This window comes from Gopherus flavomarginatus, chromosome 1 (assembly GCF_025201925.1).
Source record: "Gopherus flavomarginatus isolate rGopFla2 chromosome 1, rGopFla2.mat.asm, whole genome shotgun sequence".
Classification (NCBI taxonomy): Eukaryota; Metazoa; Chordata; order Testudines; family Testudinidae; genus Gopherus; species Gopherus flavomarginatus.
This window is the reverse complement of record NC_066617.1, coordinates 71,444,161-71,463,264: the sequence shown is the minus strand read 5'-3', so window position 1 is coordinate 71,463,264 and position 19,104 is coordinate 71,444,161. Positions and strand designations below refer to the sequence as shown.

Below are 19,104 nucleotides of genomic sequence, written 5' to 3'. Positions count from 1 at the left end.
TACTTAGGAATTAGATTTGAAAATAATGTAGGTGTGCAATTTGCATACACAATTAACTTCTCTCACACACCAGTTAACTGCATGCAGAAACTGCCAAACAAAAGGCAGAAGTAGTAGTGATCCAGAAAGAGCCATGCAACACTGAAACCATATTCTATCTCTTATCGCTGTTCAAAGGATTATCTGGACTCAGAGTAATAATTTAAAAATCAAAGCAGTGAGCCACATTTTAACATGTAATTGGGCCATCTCCCCAGATGGTTTGACATCCTTTATTTAGTGGTTTTAGCTAAATATGTCTCAGTGAACTGTGGTTTACCACTGAAGTGCTTGCACACTTAACTACGGTGGATCTCTCAGGCACAAACAATGCTCATTTAGGACACTTAGTAAATTAGTACAATTATAAAGCTGTATTCTGTAAATAAATGATTGCACTGTTGTATCCTTAAAAATGCTTCAGATTGAAATACCAGACCAAGTGAAAGTTTTTTCAGCCAGAAACAAGATTCAACAGACAAAAACCAATTGCATTGTGTGTTTATTAAGAAAAACTGCTTCATATTTATATTGAAAAACTGTCATTGTCTTAACATACACAATCTATAGAACTATACAGATAAGGCTCAACTGACCTCCAACTGGAATTTTTCAGTTTAAGGAAATCTGATCAAAGTATTAGAGAGGTGATTTGTGAATTTTCATGCTGTTTCAGTAAGAAAAAAATAAAATTAGTGCCAGGTAAATGTCAAATTTAAATTTACAGGCACAGATTAATCTCTAATACGAATCCACATAGAGACATTGAGGCAAAACAAATATTCAAATATTTAAAACAAAGTGTAATGTAATTGTTATTCTGCTTATTTTGCCTCCTTCCCTTTTATCACCCGCCCTTTTACTTTTGTCTATTTTCTCTGTGCCTATCCAGACACCTTCTAGTGATCTCAAGTATTAACATTCCATCGGCTTCTTTCTGGTCCCAGTAACTACACTTAGTGACATGCAGTGTTTTACAGGCACTAAGTCACATACAATTTCCCTATTTATATTTCTCCTCCTCCTCTCATAAGGGCTATACTTTCTGCACAGCTATTGTGTAAAATACAAAAATCAAAGGCAACATAATCTGCGCTACTATGTTCTGTTCAATTTAACAGTATCTTGTCCAGTGTAATTATATCCTGTCCAGAGCTGATATTATTTAATAAAACTAATGCTATAGAAAAGGCGAGAATCATTCTTTAAATATGATTCTGTACACTAGAAATTTAATGGTGGGAAATTCAAAAGCACTCAGTGTTGGCCTAACTCTGCTCTCACTGACAGAGGAAAGTCAATACGCTACACTTTTGAAAATCTCATCCTTATCTGCTAGGTGCAAAATTGCTTGTTTAAAATTTAATTTAACAGCAATGAAGGCATTTCATATTGCTATGCAAAGTTTTTTTTTTTAAATGTGTTATGGATATATGTTAAGTGTTGTGTTGTGTTTTAGTCCTGGGATCCATATTAGATTACAATGGAAACTTGGCTAAAAGCGTCCTTAATCTCTGAAAAGATACCTTTGATTCCTGCAACATAATATACCAGACAATACAAATATTTAAATTAAAAGCTAAACCCTCTCAAAAGTATGTTTTCACTCTTTCTTACCGAACTCACCATAATCTACTTTTTTCTTTCCAAGAGCCTCTCTCTAATGTCTACTGGCATTAACAAAATAAAAAATGTGTTAGCACAAAATCCTAACTATATCAAAGAAAAACTGATTTATTTACAGCTAAATTAAATATAATTAATCAGTAAGGGCATCTGTGCCTTCTATGTTACAGTGCTTTTCAACAAGAATATTAGGATGCAGTGGTCACACTTACTTTATTCTCTTTTGAAAGATTCTGCCAAGTCTCCTATACTTAAAACCGGGAATATCACTGGAACTGGTAATCGCTCTCAGATTGGAACAAACTTTTTTTGATGCACACATTATGAGTCATATCCTGCAAATGGATCCAAGTGGATGATCTCTATATGGACAAAAGGATCCCCACACATGCAACCCAGTTGCAGGATCTGATGCTATATAATAAATACTAAGTTGTTAACTGAAAAAACTTTTTAACCTGTCATTTAATGACAAAAGTGAAAACCCCGTAATAATTTATCAACAACAGAGGCCTCAACACTTTAACATTCCAGTGAGCAGTAATTCATAAAGCAAAAAAGTAGTGTTACTGAGAAAGAACATGAAGATCACAACTTGGTGAATATGCTATTAAACTCAGATTATTAAAGAGTAATTCCACAGTTACAGAACAAGTTACATCTTTTCTAACCAGCTGATTTTGAATTAAAAAAATGTAATCTTTACTTTAATATCAGTAACTTAATCTAAGAAGTACCTTATAATGCTGCTCATATGAGCCTTATATTCTTGTTTTGCTTATTGGAAAAAGGTTAGTTTTGATTTTAAATTTAGTCATATGCCTGAGACATTATGTTATAACATTACTTTTTCCTACCCATCGTCAAAAGCATGGCAAAAACGTAATACAACATGGAATAGGTAACAATGCTTATTAAAGTACATTTTTTAAAGACTTCCATACATCTCTATAAAACCTATAATGTTGAGCACACAATGGGAAATGTATACTAAACTAGAATTCAGTGATTTTATCAATACTACTATGCTCTTTATTACAGAAAATATATAGTACTTTGTTTGTGGCTTGGTGAACAGTGTTAATAGTAGTTGTATGGCAGACCCAGATTAGATTTCCAGTTGTATTCTCTCACTCTCTCTTCTGCCAGGAGTTGGAAATGATTTGGAGGCCAAGCATTCAGCTCCAGAAGGGAAAATCAACATTCAGATCCAGAAGGGAAAATTAAGTGCTTCATGTTACAAAGTAGCAATCTGTGTCCAATTAAGAAGCAGCAATGACAGGTTATTAACAGAGCCTCATCTGGTCCTGTTTCTCCAGAAAGATGGTGGCTGCCCATAAAACTTACAGCCTAAGGAAATTAAGGCAGTGAATCCTTCTGGCTCTGAAAAGGATGCAGAGGACTCCCACAAACAAGCTAAAAACAGTGCTTTGGGAGAAACCTTTGATTCACATTAAGTGCATTTGAACTATGTATTAAAAGACTTAAGAAATTTCACCCTCTTGGCCAGAAACCCCATGCCACACCAGGAAGTAACAAAGCAATGACTACGGAAGAAAAGAGGTTTACTGCATTGTTGTCCAGTATAGGTTTTCCAGATATGTGCTTTGAGTCTTTTGTTTCATAGTTGACAATCATGCCAATACGTGTGTCAAAACCTGGGGAAAGTAGTAAATAAAAGATAAATTTACAATACTATCACAGTTGAGAGGAAACCCACTACTACCAAGTCCTCAAATGTACATGACTGCCTACAAGTGCTTAGTATATGGCTGTTGAGTCAAACACATACAAAAAGGACAATTAACTAGCCAATAATGTTTAACTATTATTCTAAACTAACATTAATAGTCTCAAAGAAGGGAATCTAGATTCTATACTTTTAATTACTGTTAGTGAGAAGATTTTTTTTAAATATAGTTACTATTTCTATGAAATCTACATATGCAGTCCTATAATAAGAAGCTAATAATAGTGCTAATCAAGAACAAAAAACTAAAGAGTTTTGATATGAATGATGCTGTTGAACAAACAAATGGTTAGAAACAAAGTATGTCTGTCAAAAAAAATTAATTTTCAATGATAAATGGTGTAAAGAAAATGGTTACTCTATCTGATGGCAAGTCTACTCCTCTTGGATCAGTGGAGGAACATTTGGGGAGGCACGCAGAGAGACCCCGGCCAACCCCTACAAGGGGGGGTGTGCAGAGAGAGCACTGCCCAGCTCCAGCCCCGCTCTGGCCGCAGCTACGGCTCTGGCCCTGGCCCCAGCCCAACTCTGCCCTCATTCCCCCTCTGCCCCAGGTCAGCTCCCCTTATAGCCCTAGCTCTTCTTCCCCCATTCCCAGTTGTGCCTTCAGCCCAAGCTCCTCTGTTGAGCCAACTCTGCAGTAATGAAAGGGGAGGCACAGACAGATTCCATTCCTGGTAAGGGGCGGCCACTACAGGAAAAGTTTGGGCACCACTGTCTTAAATACGGAAATAGCACTCACTAACATCTCCACTTCCAAGCTAGCTGCATGGCTTTCCCCCCACCAACCTAGCTGTTCTCTACTCTATGTTGTTCTTATGTTGTTGTTATTACTCTAACTTTGTATTAGCAGCATTATAAAACTGTTTTTCCATTAGCTATTCCAGTGTGCTCCCTGTCACTCCACTATTTTTTGTTCTGTGAGAAATGTACATTTCTAGAAAACTGACATATGAGGTGTTTGTATGGGGAACAAAGGAAGGAAGCACCTCAAAGCAGATCAGACCAATATATGCTAGTATTTCTCTCGTAGCTTTTGAGTATCTCCTAATGCCCAGCATGTCAAAAGATAAGAATATTCACCCTGAACTTCTGTTTTATTGTAAAGAGAGGCCTGCAAACACACCAAAGACAACTTTTTTTTTTTTTAAGCCTGTTTGGGAAGCAAATAGTTAGCAGTGTTGTTGCCTTCCAATCTCTTACTAAACTTAGGCCAAAACCAGAGTTCAGTGGTGAACAGGATGAAGCTACAGAGGCACTAACTTCATGCTGAGGTAGCCTAACTTTTACTTAATATGTGCTATGAAAAGCCAAGTCTCATGTTTATTTTCTAGATAACTTGCCAAACCCAAGAAAAAACAAAGAAAAAGACCTTCTGCTCCCCATATAAACTTCTTTAGTGAAAGCCACAATTAAAACCCAAATGCACTGCACAAGGGCCAGATTCTGCCTCCCGTAATCACAAGTAGTATCTGACTCTACAGCTACTATCATTCAAATCAAGGTGACTATTTGCAAAGTAATGCATTATTCCATGTGGCAAGGTGGGACAATTTGGTTTTAACTTTACTATATTTGTGATAGGATAATAGAAAGTAAAAAGGAAAGTATTGTCATACAGTATTACACACACTTTGGTTTGACAGCAATTCAGTGGAACAAGAAAAAAAGTACACAAAGCCAGTGTGCACTACTAGGATCTGACATATTCAAGCAAGGCCTGATAAAAAAAAAATACTACCATTTTTTCCCGTCATACCATTTCACAACCATTTTGATGACTCAAAGATGATAGCAGGCTCAGAAAATTTTGAAATGCCAAAATCAAAAAGTGGGGAAAAGAACGAAGATGGCAGAGCATAAGGGTTAAGATAAATTGCCTTTTCTCCTATCTTCTTTCTGATCTCAACCATTCTATTTAACTTTCTTTGACCACTGTGGTAATCCCTCCATTCTTTCCCCATTTTCAAAACCACTTCCCCAGCCTCTCTGGAGTTAAAAGGGAGCTTTTAAGTTAAACGGAAAAATAAGCAGAATATGTCTTACCGGTGTATTGCATTGTAGCTCCTAAATATGAATCAATAATTGATCCCAGTAAACCAGCCATTGCACCAAACACAACAAGTGGCCACTGTGGAGCAGATATATCCAGATCACTCACAAAAACAAGCTGAGTAATGAAGTAAGCCACACCTACTAGCATGCCACCAATGAGACTTGAAATTAGGCCCACTAACGTAACACCTCCATTAGTACCTAAATCAAAGAAAAACGGAGTTGAGTTATAAACCATTTCAGAAGATGTATTAATTGGCTTTAATGGTTTACTTGACAGTGAAGATAGAACTACCCTCTCACTCCCAGAGGCACTGTTACACTAGCCTTTGTTTCTCTGAAATTTCCAGTAGCAACCAACAGATTGTCTACACAGATGGTCTCACTGTTGTTACTGCTAATGGAGCTGCAACCAGTATTAGCAGTGGTGAGAAATTTTAGAGAAAAAAGGCTAGTGTAGACAAGGCAAGACCTGATCCTTTCTGACTGGCACTGTGCTGGGAAGCTTACCCTGCAAAGTTGCTGCCTATGAATTACCACTTCAGTAATCAGATAACTTCAGTGTCCATGGCTATAAATCCAGAAACTTTCACACAGTTTCAGTATTACTTAGACAATTCAATTTTTGGAGTAGACTGAGTGGAAGATAAAGATACCCTCCCAATCTGTACATGTAACTCTATTCAGCCAGAGTGTCTACTGTTTAAACTTTCAGAAATAGTTCATCAAGATATGTTTTGCCCAAAAGATATTTAAAAGAATTATCTAAAAAAAGCAACACGTTTAACTACTTATTCAAAAGGAACTCAGTAAGCATTTATGGTGCGACAAAATGAGGCAAACTACTGTCCTCACACAATTTAGAAATCAACTTACAATATTACAATCACCAACTCAATGTAGGGATCTAGATTTCTTTGCTCCAAGAAAACTCAATACTCTGAATTGTTTAAGAGTTAGCAATGTCATCAATTAAAGGAGACAAGGAGTGGTAAGACAGCAAAGCAGGAAATGAATTGATTATTTGGTTTAAAAGTGCACTTTTGTAATCTTTACATTTAAAACACACATTCTGCTACTAATTAGAAATCTTATCTAGCTTGATTTTCACTTCCCCTTTTTTAAAGCAAGTCAGATGACAGTTACCATTCTTTAAACTACATCTACTGCAATCTGAACACGCTAATGGTAGTAAAAACAAAACAGTCTTAGAATTCTGTAAGGGTTTTATCTCACAGGATGATATCTAACTGTAGCTACATAAAGTTTTTTCATAGTAGTAAATCTGTCAAAAATGCATTTTTCAGGTCACAAACTATTTGCAAAATCAGTTCAAATTCAGTGACTAGTTTTTTGGATGAAGAAGTCAGAATTTTTTTTTTAAACATCAAAACAGTTTATTTCACACCATTTCAAAAACCAAAATATTTTATTTTGACTCTTTGGTTTCACAATTTAGATTTTTTTTTTAAAATAAAAAGGGTTAAAAACACCTGAAAATGTCTTTCCCCCCACCCCGCATTTTGGAAAGAAAAAGACTGCTTCAGTTTAAATCAAACCAAAAGGTATTTTTGAATTTTTCTCTCTCTCCACATGCTATTTTTTTATTTACAGCCCATGACAAACAGAATGTGGTAAATACTATGTCAAAGTACTAATTTTTACCAAACAAACTTTCACAATGCTAGCAGGATTTGTTTTATTCTTTTTATGGATATGATTATGTTAACAGACCCAGACAGAAATGACACAGTATTAAGACAAGAATGCGTAAATCAGTAAGCCCTTACCTACTGGAACCTTTTCCCATGTGGTTATTAACCTTGGCTCACTTTTACTCCAGACACTACCAATCTCTGAAGCCCAAGTATCTCCAGCAGAGCAGGCCAAAGCTCCCAAAAGGGATAAACACATCCATGATGCAGTATACTGCTTGGAAAAGTCTACTGGAATTTCACCTGGTCCATTTTCTATCATATATAGCAGAGCCAGCTCTGTAGGGACACCACCGTTACAGAATACTTGCACCCAATTCCTCTGCCCACCTCGAGTAAAACAAACAAAAATATTTGAATATTTTCACTGTAGCAGAGAAACTTGACATTCAGCCACATCATACAGTAGCAAAAGCAAATTAAAAAAGCGCAAAAAACCCTAAACCCGCACACACACAAAAAACAACACGAAAATCAAGTCACAATCACTACCCTTAGTTTATTACTCTTAAATGAACCACTAGCAAGCACATTGCGTCTAGTCCAGAATGGGGATAAAAAGGATAAGAACGCTTTACAGTGTTCTCTATTCTGTGTACTACTATTTAATATCTCCAACTTTCAAAAGTATCAGGTAAGATACAGTATCTCTTCTTTACAGATTGTCTGACAGTATAATTCTTAGTGTTTACCTTGTTTGAATTCTGAATCTATATGCTTCTTCACATCTTCTTTCCACGTAGTAAGTTTTGAAGAAGTAACAAAAAACATGAGCAAGGCAATGAAGAAGCTGTAATTTGCAATTGTTAGGATAAACCCAACCACTAATGCTGAAGCAAAAAAAAAAGGGGGGGGGAAATCGAGCAAGTTTAGTTCAGGCAATCATCTTTTCAAAACAATTAACAACAGGAATCTCAAAAATTATCAATGATTGTAGGTTTATCATGAAAGAGTGCAGTGCAATTAGCTAGATCATTACTGCAGTACCTGAAAACTGTTTACACAATTTAAAAAGAGCCAACCATTTTGACTGAATTTTTTTTTTTTGACCTTTTTTGCTTTGATGTTTTCCTTTAAATTCCTGAATCGTCCACTAAGTATTTGGACAGTATATGGTTTCTGAAACAGCCATCTGATATTGCCAGGAAACAGTACCACTCATCTACGCAAGATGCAAAGAAAATTTAACAATAAGATGAGGCCAAATGACATCTAAGTGAAAATCCCTGGATATACCCTGCCTGGAGTATTTTATTGTTTCTAGGCAGAAAGCAGACAGAGAACTACTGTTATGTTTCCAGCCACTACTATCTGAATGCTGACCTTAAACACATCTTTTCATGACTTGGATTTATTTATTTATTTATTAAATAGAGCCACCTCTTTGGATTATTTGACAGGTTGGGCATTCCCACCCCCACATCCATTCATATCATGTCCTGACAGTTGCTAATCTCTCTCCTTTTTTCTGTTAATTTTCTCTCTTGCTTTTTCTCTTCTGTATGTTATTTCTTTTTTGCCATCCTTCTCTTTGTTGCTTTTTTACATGTTTGTTTTTGACTTTTCTCCTACTCACTATGTACGTTGGATCCCCCCTACTTACTCAACTGCTCATCAGAAGCCACATTCTGCTAGTAAAAAGAAGACAACTGGTGCCACCTGAGGCTCAGCTAGCTCAGTGTCACTGCAGTACAGAAGATTGGCCTGATTCTCTATATAAGTGAGTTACTCCTCCAGCTGGTTACAGCAGGGGTTACAAAGAGAGAAGAAAAGTGAAGTTGGTGGCTTTCAAAGTGTTGCCTGACATTTTACCTGCAGATGAAGTACCATATTTGCAGTGTGATATAAAAGAGGGGAAGATTTGGGGTTGTGCTCTTTTACCCTTCTCCCTGACACTAATCTTCCTTTCTGCCCTGTGCTTCATGAAATGGACTAGCACCACAGTTACAAGGTTTGTATCAGAGTTTGGTAATGCTGCTCTACTGTACCTTGGTGTTTCTCCAGCTAGTCAAGAAAAGCAGACTTGAACAGATCATTACTTTCCTTTTTATTTTTGGGAGGCAAGAAAGGAGCACTGCCTATCCTTCAGCAAAGGGAACCACAGAGACCAGTCTGGGTCTGTACCACATAAACTGAAGAATCAAGCAGACAGGCTCCCCTATGTGTCTCAGATTGATGGAATTGCTTTCCAGCAGCCTCCCTTCCCCATACTCCTTCCACTCTTCTGACTATGCATGGATGGAAATAGACTGCAACCATCAGTCTCTCCATGAGACTCCAGATACTGCAGAGTAAGATGGTGTATGTTATCTCATGTCTCATTGCCATTATTGTAGTGGATTTTATATTTAAAAACAGATTGATATATATATTGTACTGAAACTTAAAAAATAATTTTATATATTTAAATAAGTCTTACTGGCAATATTAACAGTGAGTTGTAGTTACAGTAGGATAAACTGCTTGCTTAAAAAGTATAAATGACACCCAACATTAAACCAACATGAAGCCATGACAGATACTGTATGCTTACACTTCTATGTTATTATTATTGAATTGAGAGTAGGAAGTCCTTAAAAATGCACAGAAATGCAAAAATTAAGAAAGGCACTTTAGTTTATATATTAAATAGTTCACTTAGTATTCCCAGAAAATACATACCCCCTAAAGCTCCACTGTGATCCAGGCTCTTTTTCTTAAAGGCTCGTGAAACAATCATTAGTGGAATCATAACTGAAAAAAGCCAACGCCATGGAGAAATAGGCCGTAAAGTACCTGAGGAGTTAAAATAAGTAAGTATTAAATAAAATGTTATATACTGGCCTTCTGAAGGATAGAAAATGGTCAGAATAGTAATCTTTACTAATATGCACTTACATTCTGAATGAACAAATCAGACTTGCTTTATTTTCCTCACACTTTTTACAATTCAGAAGGGAAATACTTTAGCTCTCTTTTAGAACACGACATTGAAATGGACCATTATAGAGTTTTTTTTCCTTTTGTTTAGCATTCACATAAATTAATCCACATAAAGACAAAGTATTCAGATTAGTAATAAAAACTTTACCAATCAGAAAAAGAACCAAACTGCAGGGAAATGACATTATTTATAAATCTCTAAAAGGGAATTACAAACAGTGAAAATTAAAATTCAAAACTAACTGAAGCCTGATTTTAATTTTGGTAGAATGGATGATGTAATTATGATTTTACAGCAAATACATAAAGACACTAATGGACAAATGACATTATGGGATCTTTTCTTCCTAACTTCAAGTAAAGACATAGAATAATATAAAGCCTAGAAAACTTAAATTTTCAAAATATTATTATTACTTTTATGCAGAGATGGCAGGACTACATCTGAATAAATAAACTAATACACGGAAATCTTTGGAGTACCTTATATTCTGATTGGCTCTCTAGAACTATATGAAGTAGTTTTAACAATATATTTATAGTACATTATGCAATGAATACAAATGATTTTGAAAAACATTTCAACTAACTAAAAATTGCTTTGACAAATAATCTTGGCAATTTAGTGAAGTATCCTGAAAACTAGTTAAAACAAGTAAAATTAGAATTATAAATATCTAGATGAACATGATGTGGCAGAGGTAAACCAACATGGTTTATGTAAAGGAAATTTATGTTTCTCAAAACTCCTAAAATTCTTTGTATATGTCACCACAAGAGTAGATAAAAGAGAACATACAGATAAATTTAGTTGGACCTTCCAAGAGCCTCTGACATAGTCACGTACAAAAAGATTATTAAGGAAAGGAAATATTCATGGAGTGGGAAGTAAAGTCCTGTAATGGCCATGGATCAGAAATCATCTAGATATAAAACATGTAGTAGAAATAAATGGCCAATTTTAACTTTTCCTCTCAACATATATGAACTTTCTATATAAGTATTCATGGTCTGTATTTATCTACAAAACATTCATTTGTATTTGATCAAACTCTTATTATCTTAGGGATTTATTTTCTTCAGATCCTGTGGTAACCCATACATTATAAAATCTACTTGATCCTAATATAAAGCTATCATTTCTTGCACTGCAATGATTAATCATACTTTTATATGTCTATGCCACTAATGTTGGGGATCTGCCCTTTTCCAAAAATGAGCTATCATACATGTGGCTGGAAACACTAATTGTGTTAGCAATGAATTTTTCTGCAAATCAATAACCTCCTTTGGACTATTACATATATAGAATCATTGTTGGTTTTGGGGTAGGCCTAATCTTGAAAATTCTAGCATTTTCCTCCAAAATATCATTATAGGGGGTCCTCGGTATAAGTCTCCCCCTTATCCGTTGTTTCGCCTAGCCATCGCTCATCAATAGGGGAACATGTTCCAATTCACGCTGGTCCCAATCCACATATCCATCATTTGCAATACTGTACTGTGTAATTTGCAAATGAGAGATACGTCAATCAGGACCAACATAAATCAGAACATGTTCTCCTACTGATGAGGGATGGATATGCAACAGATATGTGTAGCCATGGTTGGGTCGTGGCTCACTCACTTAACATCCAGGCCCACCCTTCCCACCCCCAGTCCTGCTCCCACTGCAGCGCTTGCCCCACACCACCCATCTGGCGCTTCAGCCACGGAGCGGGGTTTGGGTACGTGGCTTGCCCAGATCCGGTGCTTCAGCTGCGGAGCAGTATCAGGGGCTTGCCCCACTCTGCTTGCCCAGCCCTCCTGCTAGGGAGCGGGTCAGGCCATGGAGGCTTCCAAGCCCCTGACCCATCTCCCTGGCTACAACACCAGGCAGAGTAGAACAAGCCCCCACACACCAACCCTGCTCCCTGGCTGGAGTGCCAGTGGAGCGGAGCAAGCCCTCGCTCACCAATCCCACTCCCCGGCAGGAGCACTGGGCAGAGCAGGGCAAGCCCCGGCACTCGACTCCTGCTCCTCGACAGGAGCGCCAGGTGGAGCGGGGCAAGTCCTGAGCAGAGCGGTACGCACATTTTTACGAGCTCCCACCCTTTTTTTTCTGGTAGCCCCTAGCCAGAGCAACTATCATCCTCCCTCCCTTGGAAGGCCAGCTGGTGGGGAGGGGGAAAGAGATGGCCAAATTGCTCCTACCCCTCTGCCCCCTCTTCATAGCCCACCCAAGTGTCCCTCTCCTACCTATGCCACTGCTGTACCAGTGGGTCCCCAGTATACATTGTTTCGGCATCCCTGGCCAGGGCGGATAAAAATCAATGATTTTAAAAAAAAATCAGATTTTTTTTGATAAAATGCTTTTTGAGGAAAAAACCTATCAAGATAATTTAAACTAAGATACATTATAGCTCAAAGACATCTCATCATGGAATAGGGATTATAAATTCTAAATCTATAGTATGAGACAATATATTCATGTAATGTTTAAGAAAAGTTTTGTAAATCAATTCCAATAGTTCACAGATTAGGGACCAAATTTTACAGGGTTCCAGGAGCTTCTCTATAGATTATTTAGGTTAATCTTTCTATTTACCCAATGGAACTCAGTGCTCAGCCTAGAAGATATCATCAGAGATGCTTAGCTTTGCAGTTCTCAAACTGTGGATTTGTGTCTCCAGAGATAACCTGCTTGTTAACAGCAAAAATGTTTTTAAATAAAGAAATAATTAATATATAGAGGTGAGAAATGACAGACCTCAACCTTATTGTCCCTCTGCAAATTTGTGTACACAGGGTCAATCCCTTACCTCTTTCTAAAAGTGCAAAGTTTCAAAAAGTTCAATGATTAGAAGATTGTTTGGGGGTGGAATAGATCTGGACAAAGAGAAGTCTGGAGTTAAATGTGAGAAGCGAGGGACAGGCAGTAGAAACAAAATTGAAACTGTTTGAGCAGCATATTCCAGAAGTCTTTAGGTCTTTCTGAGTGTAGACTTCATTGATTTGATATCTACCATACCATTCTCTCACTAGAAGGAAAAACGGTAGCAGGCCATAAAAGAGATCCAGCTTGGGAATATTCTAATGAAGTTCCTCTACCTGTGGGTAAGACAGGCATGCGTGCAAAATGCAAACAGTGCAACAAGTTGCCCGAATGAAACATCATCATGAGAAGTGTTTCTTCTCAGGAAGATGTTGCATTGAAGATGATGAAAGGAATATATGTCTGAACATGCGGGATCTTCAGGTTGGTAAACTTTTATTTCATACTTTTTTCTCAAGGACTGCCTGTCTTCCTTCTGAACTGTTCTTGAATTCTCATGTCTGAGCAAAAAATATAGTTGTTACTCTATGGTACTATCATTTTAGATGCAGTTGTGATAAAAAAATAAATAGCTGAAATAGGCAGATCTTCCTTTTACAATTTTACCTTTAAAGTAGTACTGAGTGTTAGTGAATGCAATGAGTAATACTAAATGAGTAGTATGGTAATAATAATTAAATAATTGCATTGACTTATTTTGTTTAGGAGAAACCACCCTCAACATACTGGATTCTGAAGACTATCCACCTTCAAGATCTCCATTGTTTTCTATAGTTTCAGAGTGATCTGCCAATGATAGTGTTTCAGTCATACCATGTATATCACATAGCCACAGTATACTACCTGTAGCAAAAAAACAAAAACTCCATCATGCAGAAACAACCATAGATAAGTTTGTGATAAGAACCAGCAGATCACAAAAAGAGGTAATTGATGAAAAAATTGTCTGTTTTGTTTATGCAATGAACTTTCCTTTCTGTATGATTGAGAACCCACACTTCATTAATATGGTTCAGTCATTAACACCAGGATGCAGTCCACCCAACAGAGCAGATGTCGCAGGCAAATTGCTGGATAAAGTGTATGAAAGAGAAATTGAGCAGTGTGCAAAAGGTCTAGAGGGTAAAATTGTTAACCTGAGTCTTGATGGGTGGAGCAATGTCCACAATGATCCTGTTGTACATGCTTGTGTGACAACAGAAGAAGGGAAGGTCTTCCTTACAGAAACAACTGATACATTAGGAAATGCACACACAGCAGAATACTTACAAGAAGTAGCAGTAAAAGCTATAACCAACTGTGAAAAAAAGAATTCAAATGTCTAGTACACAGCTTGGTCACAGACAATGCTGCAAATCTATGCAAGATGAGAAGAAATTATTTAGAAGAGAGCAAAGAGTCCTAAGCTAATAACATATGGTTGCAGTGCTCATTTGATGCACCTCCTAGCCAAAGACTTCAGCGTTCCAGAAATAAAGGTTAATGTTGTTGAAATTGCAAAATACTTCTGTAACAACAACTTTGTAGCGGCTGCTCTGAAAAAAGTGGGAGGAACCAAGATAACTCTCCCACAAGACATGCAATGGAACTCAGTAGTGGACTGTTTTGAGCGCTATATCAAGAACTGGCCTAATCTGATGACAGTTTGTGAACAAAATCGTGAAAAAATAGATAGCACTGTCACAGCCAAAGTTCTCAACATTGGGCTTAAGAGAAATGTTGAACACATGCTGAGTACTCTGAAATGTATTTCTGTATCCTTGAACAAAATGCAGGGAAATAGTTGTTTTATTGCTGATGCTGTTGAAATTTGGAAGGAATTGAGGGAGATCTTAAAAAGAGAAATATGCAATGACAGAGTTAAATTATAAGCATTAAAAAAACGAATGGAACAAGCACCATTTCCAGCTCATTTTCTTGCAAATATTCTCAATACTTGGTACCAGGGTCAAACTTAACTGCTGAAGAAGAGGAGTAGGCTATGACATGGACATCCAGCAATCATCCCTCTAAGAGGGTGGTGAAGCACTGGAATGTGTTACCTACGGAGGTGCTGGAATCTCCTTCCTTAGAGGTTTTTAAGGTCAGGCTTGACAAAGCCCTGGCTGGGATGATTTAGTTGGAGATTGGTGCTGCTTTGGGCAGGGGTTGGACTAGATGACCTCCTGAGGTCACTTCCAACCCTGATATTTTATGATTCTATTCTACGATAATACCAACCATAATACAATTCAGAGGCAAGGGTGAACCATTCAACTAATATGTGTTTGCTGATGATGTTTTAAAGAAAATCACACCAGTGAACTGGTGGAAGTTACTTAAGCACTTGGATTCAGAGACTGTTGAAGTGATAATCTCACTTTTAACAGCAGTAGCTTCTTCTGCTGGTGTAGAAAGAATATTTTCTTTCTTTGGACTAATTCATTCCAAATTGAGAAATCACTGGGACCTGAAAAAGCAGGAAAGCTTGTTTTTCTTTTCCAGATTATGAACAAACAGGAAAATGAAGGTGAAGACTACTGAGTTAGCTGCAGAAGCAAATATTTTAAATTTCTCATATTGACCTGGCTGACAGTCAATTAATTTTTTTTAAAATATTTCATTTAACTATTTTAGTTAACAACAATTTTAACAAAAACAAGTCTGATTTTAAAAAAACAGAATTTTTAACTAAATTCAAAATTCCAGAATACATAATGTTGTTGTTTTGTTAAATAAAACAATTTAAATGTCTGTCTGGTGCTGTTCTCCTCCTAATACAGCCTGATAAGAAAATCCTCCAAATATTAATGATTAACCTGTTCACCACCCAATGACTTCATAAATATCTGCTTCAATTACCTTTGGTAAATGAAATAATCAATCAATCATTTATTTTCTGGTATAGCTGTAAAACTAATCTGAAAAGTTTTCAAAATAAGTAATTTTTAAAAAGTATAGTGTGTACTTTCTAAAAATGAAACCTACATCTATCTCTGAGTTGTAAAGAATATGCATTAAGGCTATAACAACCAACAAAAATGCACTTTTATGTAGAAATCCATGATTAAATCAAGTCTTCCTGACTAGTGATTTAAATCCAATTTACCCTGTCCATGGTCCTTTTCAAGAACACAACCCTGATTTATACCAGGGACCCGCTGTATCTTAGGACTTCCCCACCAGACATGCACCCTTCATACCCTTTCCAGCACTTAAGGAAAATATATACAAAAGAGAGTCTTATTTTCAAGATACCGCAGTAACAATTCATTATATAAAGCAAAGACCAGACCCTTCAAGTTGGTCTTTCCCATAACTGATGTTTTTATTCTCATTACTAGTCTGAAATTCATGCTTTCTACATTGGATTAGTGTTTTAGTTGCAAATAAGACAAAACTGATATATTAATATTCCCCATGAACTGATACAATTATGGAATACTATCATTATAGATAGCTGTCTGATGGTTACCCTTTCTCATCCCACACATTATATACTGGATTAGATAATCCCAGTGGAAATTCTGGATTGTATCTGATGGGTGTAAATGGGCAGGGAAAGGGACTAACTCTTATCTGTAAACAATTCCAGATCCAAAGTGTCATGACACGGATTGTTCTCCATGTGTTGATCTAAATCTTTTAGGTTATTAAAAAAAAAACAACATTCTACATTTATCTTTAAAATTCTGTTGTTCAATTTCCACCCAGCATTTACTGGCACAATGATACCAGGCTAATAGTGATCTTAACTGAGCCACCAAAATAACATTTTAATGAATTTGGTACTGCCAATCATCCTCCTAGATTAGGTCTATATGAATTTTCTCCTTTATTCTTGGGAATTTATGGTAACATACAATTTAATAATTATTATTTACATTTCTTTGAGTTCTTTTTGATACCCATACTGTTTGGTCCTGAGATAGGATATTAATTTTTGACAACCTAAAGCCAAACCAAGATAAATATAGTTTTTCCCAATCCAACTCATATTTCAGTTTTAAAATAATGGGAGGAAAATTAATTTCATATAGCTGATTAGGAAAAGTATTGACTACTAAGAACCATATTTGTTTAGATCACACAACCTCAAATGTATCTTGCAGCTGTTTAATTACAGATTACTACAGCCCTGTATTTAATATTTCAGATTTAGTATAATTATATATATTGATAGACAACTGAATTCACTAATTTATTTTAGAATGTAAATCGTAGATTGTACAGATTAGTAACCATTATCATCATATTGCTGGCATACAGCACTATTTTATGTTCCACTTTAATAGGAATAGGTTATGCAATAATTCTAACATATTTTTCTGCCAGGGCTCCATAAATAGGGCAAACAATGGAGACAGAAGATTTGTTTGGCTCCTCTTTGTAGTTGAAATACTTTGAAGTGTACTACATCCACTTTTATCCTTGCAGCTGGAGAGTCATAATACATTTATTCAAGTCTTCATACTGCTTCCAAAACCCACCTTCGATAATGTTTTTAAAATAAATCACACTACTTTATCAAAGGCCTTCTTAGTGGCTAAGGATAGCAGTAGACTTCCTTTTTTTTTTTTTTTTTTTTTGCAGACAATGAAAGAAATGGACAAATATTAGCTCAATATCCTTGGAATAAGCAATGGCCAGGGACTGACAAAAAGTGATTTAAAAATTAAAAACAAACAATATATTCTTGGTAGGATATTTTAAGGATTAGACATTTATTATTCCTATTTATACAAATAATGAGAACATCCACAGTTGCAAAAGGATAAAAAATAAAGAATGTAAACCCTCATGTTTCAGAACATAAACAACCACTAACTGACAAGTGAGAGAAAGAAATTTCCTGGTGAGGGAGATTATCTTATAATTTGCAATTTCCTCTGGAACATCTGTACTGGCTACTATCAACAACAAGATACTAGACTAGATCCGGTCTGGGAATTACTGTTCCTATCTCAAATGGTACATTAAGATATATTTTCACGTATATTTTTGAGAACTTACATTATGCATTCTGTATGTCTGTTCGAGAGGAAGTACCTACAATGGAACAAGCAGTATCTCTAAAGTTTCTTTTTATGCCATCTGAACTGTCTTACATTTTATGAACTCTTTGTAATATAGTGGAGAATACAGAAGTACTCAGTTCACACAAAATCATGTTACAGGCTGTATCAAAATCACATTTGAAAGTTCCAATGACCAGCTCTTCTTTTCCCCTATTCTTAAGAAATGCATTCTCATTATTATTATTATTGCAAATGTTTCAGCTGACAGGAGTCTTTTCATAAAGCATTGTGGCTTGTGTGGACACTCAGATTTATTTATACTTCAGGTTGAATAGTACATGAAGGGTTTTTTGTGTTTGTTTTTAATCAATAATGATGAACCTCCTTTCACTTTACCTTTTCAGGTCAAAACCTCCTATCAAATTAAACACACGTTATTACTACTCAAACTTTTGGCTATAGGTTTACTTGCGCCCCAACTCAAATACGAATATAGAATATTTCATTGATTAATTTTGCTGTTTCTTTGTCTGGGCATCAAAATGTTAATTCCAGAAGAATTAGCTCTGGCCACGAGGGCTGAAGCTGAAGAAGTCACAGAGGTCTGTTAAAGTCACGGAATCCATGACCCCTGTGACAATGTTGGTGTCAGTCTGGCATAACCCTAGGTAACTCAGAAAGGGGATAGACCACAAGTGTCAATGAAGCCCTCCTGTGGTAGGCCTCAATGAACCATTGTTCCTCCATGTTAAACACTTTGTGTAACCTAGTGTAACCTAATGTACTAATAGCTGCAAAAATGTAGTGTTAGCAGTTGCTGTTACAACTGAAAACTCAGTTCTCTGCTGTAATACATTGAAGCTAGGCTAAAGCCCGCTCAAGGCCGCTTTAAGATACTGTATACATGTCTCAGCAGCGGACAGGGGGGAGGAAGGGGGAAGACAAAAGATTGAATGAGAAAAGATACTGCAGCTGGATGGGAAAGAGGGGGGAGTGAGAGATTAGCTAGTCAGCACGAAAAAGTTTTGTAGTAAACAACTGGGATATAAAAGGAAGAAACTGCTTGTTTTGGGGGGCAGGATTTGAGATTTTCTCCCTTGCACCTTATTTGAGCTCAAATAAACTTGGTTTGCTTCTCCACCCTGGTGTGTTTATTGGCGCGGCACACCAGGCGACAGACCCCCC

General features: G+C 36.5%; 1 protein-coding gene across 2 annotated transcripts in view; it reads right to left on the bottom strand.

The window, feature by feature from the left end:
- Positions 1 to 524: 524 nt before the first annotated feature.
- Positions 525 to 19,104, bottom strand: part of TMEM19 (transmembrane protein 19) — a 30,606-nt gene continuing 12,026 nt past the window's right edge. For both annotated transcript variants that reach the window (XM_050935768.1, XM_050935772.1), the window contains exons 3-7: positions 9,847 to 9,960; positions 7,878 to 8,015; positions 7,261 to 7,515; positions 5,462 to 5,671; positions 525 to 3,323 (exon numbers count right to left, since the gene is read on the bottom strand). In XM_050935768.1, coding sequence (XP_050791725.1) covers positions 3,160 to 3,323; positions 5,462 to 5,671; positions 7,261 to 7,515; positions 7,878 to 8,015; positions 9,847 to 9,960 — 881 coding nt within the window. In that variant the 3' untranslated portion in view covers positions 525 to 3,159. The remainder of the gene's footprint in view (positions 3,324 to 5,461; positions 5,672 to 7,260; positions 7,516 to 7,877; positions 8,016 to 9,846; positions 9,961 to 19,104) is intronic.